At 63.5% G+C, this 701-nt stretch overlaps 1 protein-coding gene across 1 annotated transcript in view; it reads left to right on the top strand.

Annotated features, from left to right (window-relative positions):
• Positions 1–6: 6 nt before the first annotated feature.
• Positions 7–701, top strand: part of FES (FES proto-oncogene, tyrosine kinase) — a gene marked incomplete at its 5' end in the record, with an annotated part of 4,425 nt that continues 3,730 nt past the window's right edge. Inside the window, 3 exon segments of the mRNA XM_009083675.1 lie at positions 7–54; positions 123–219; positions 599–701. The exon segment at positions 599–701 is cut by the window's right edge and continues 4 nt beyond it. Coding sequence (XP_009081923.1) covers positions 7–54; positions 123–219; positions 599–701 — 248 coding nt within the window.

Raw genomic sequence — 701 nt, 5'->3', positions numbered from 1 at the left:
CTACCCAAAGCCTCCAGCGAGAAGTGGCAGCAGCTCAGCCAAGAGTACACACGGGTATGTGGGGGCCAGCAGGGGAGTGAGGGCCCGGCCCGGCCCTGGTCTCTGATTGTGTCCCTCCCCAGACAACGCAGCAGGAGATGGAGAAGCTGAAAGTGCAGTACCGCAGCCTGGCACGTGACAGTGTCCAGGCCAAGCGCAAGTACCAGGAGGCCAGCAAAGGTGCCAGTCTGGCTCCCAGCCCCGTCCCACTGCATCCCCTCCCAGCTCCCCTCATGGGTCAGGGATGGCCAGAGCACCCTGTGCCCTGTAGGAGCCATGGCCCAACCTGAAGCAGGTGGGGGCTCTGCGGGTGGACAGCATGGGAAGAGCCCAGCTTGGCCCCCAGGGATCCGGGCAAAAGTCCAGGGGCCTTGGGACACCACACTGTGGGTAAGGGGCATCCCTGTGTCACAGTGTAACTGCCCCAGCCTTGGTCCCCCTGCCTGCCCTGGGACCCTCTCCCAGCCCTGCCAAGTGCCTGTGCCCCTCGCTGACATGCTGCAGTGCTGGGATCAGTGGTGTGATGGTGGTTGGGGTTTGTCATGGCCTCTTTCCCCAGACAAGGAGCGGGACAAGGCAAAGGAGAAGTACGTGCGCAGCCTCTGGAAGCTCTATGCCCTGCACAACCAGTATGTCCTGGCTGTGCAGGCAGCTGCGCTGCA

This window comes from Acanthisitta chloris, unplaced genomic scaffold (genome assembly GCF_000695815.1).
Source record: "Acanthisitta chloris isolate BGI_N310 unplaced genomic scaffold, ASM69581v1 scaffold28921, whole genome shotgun sequence".
Taxonomy (NCBI): domain Eukaryota; kingdom Metazoa; phylum Chordata; class Aves; order Passeriformes; family Acanthisittidae; genus Acanthisitta; species Acanthisitta chloris.
Note: the sequence above shows the minus strand (reverse complement) of the source record. Positions and strands in the feature narration are given on the sequence as shown.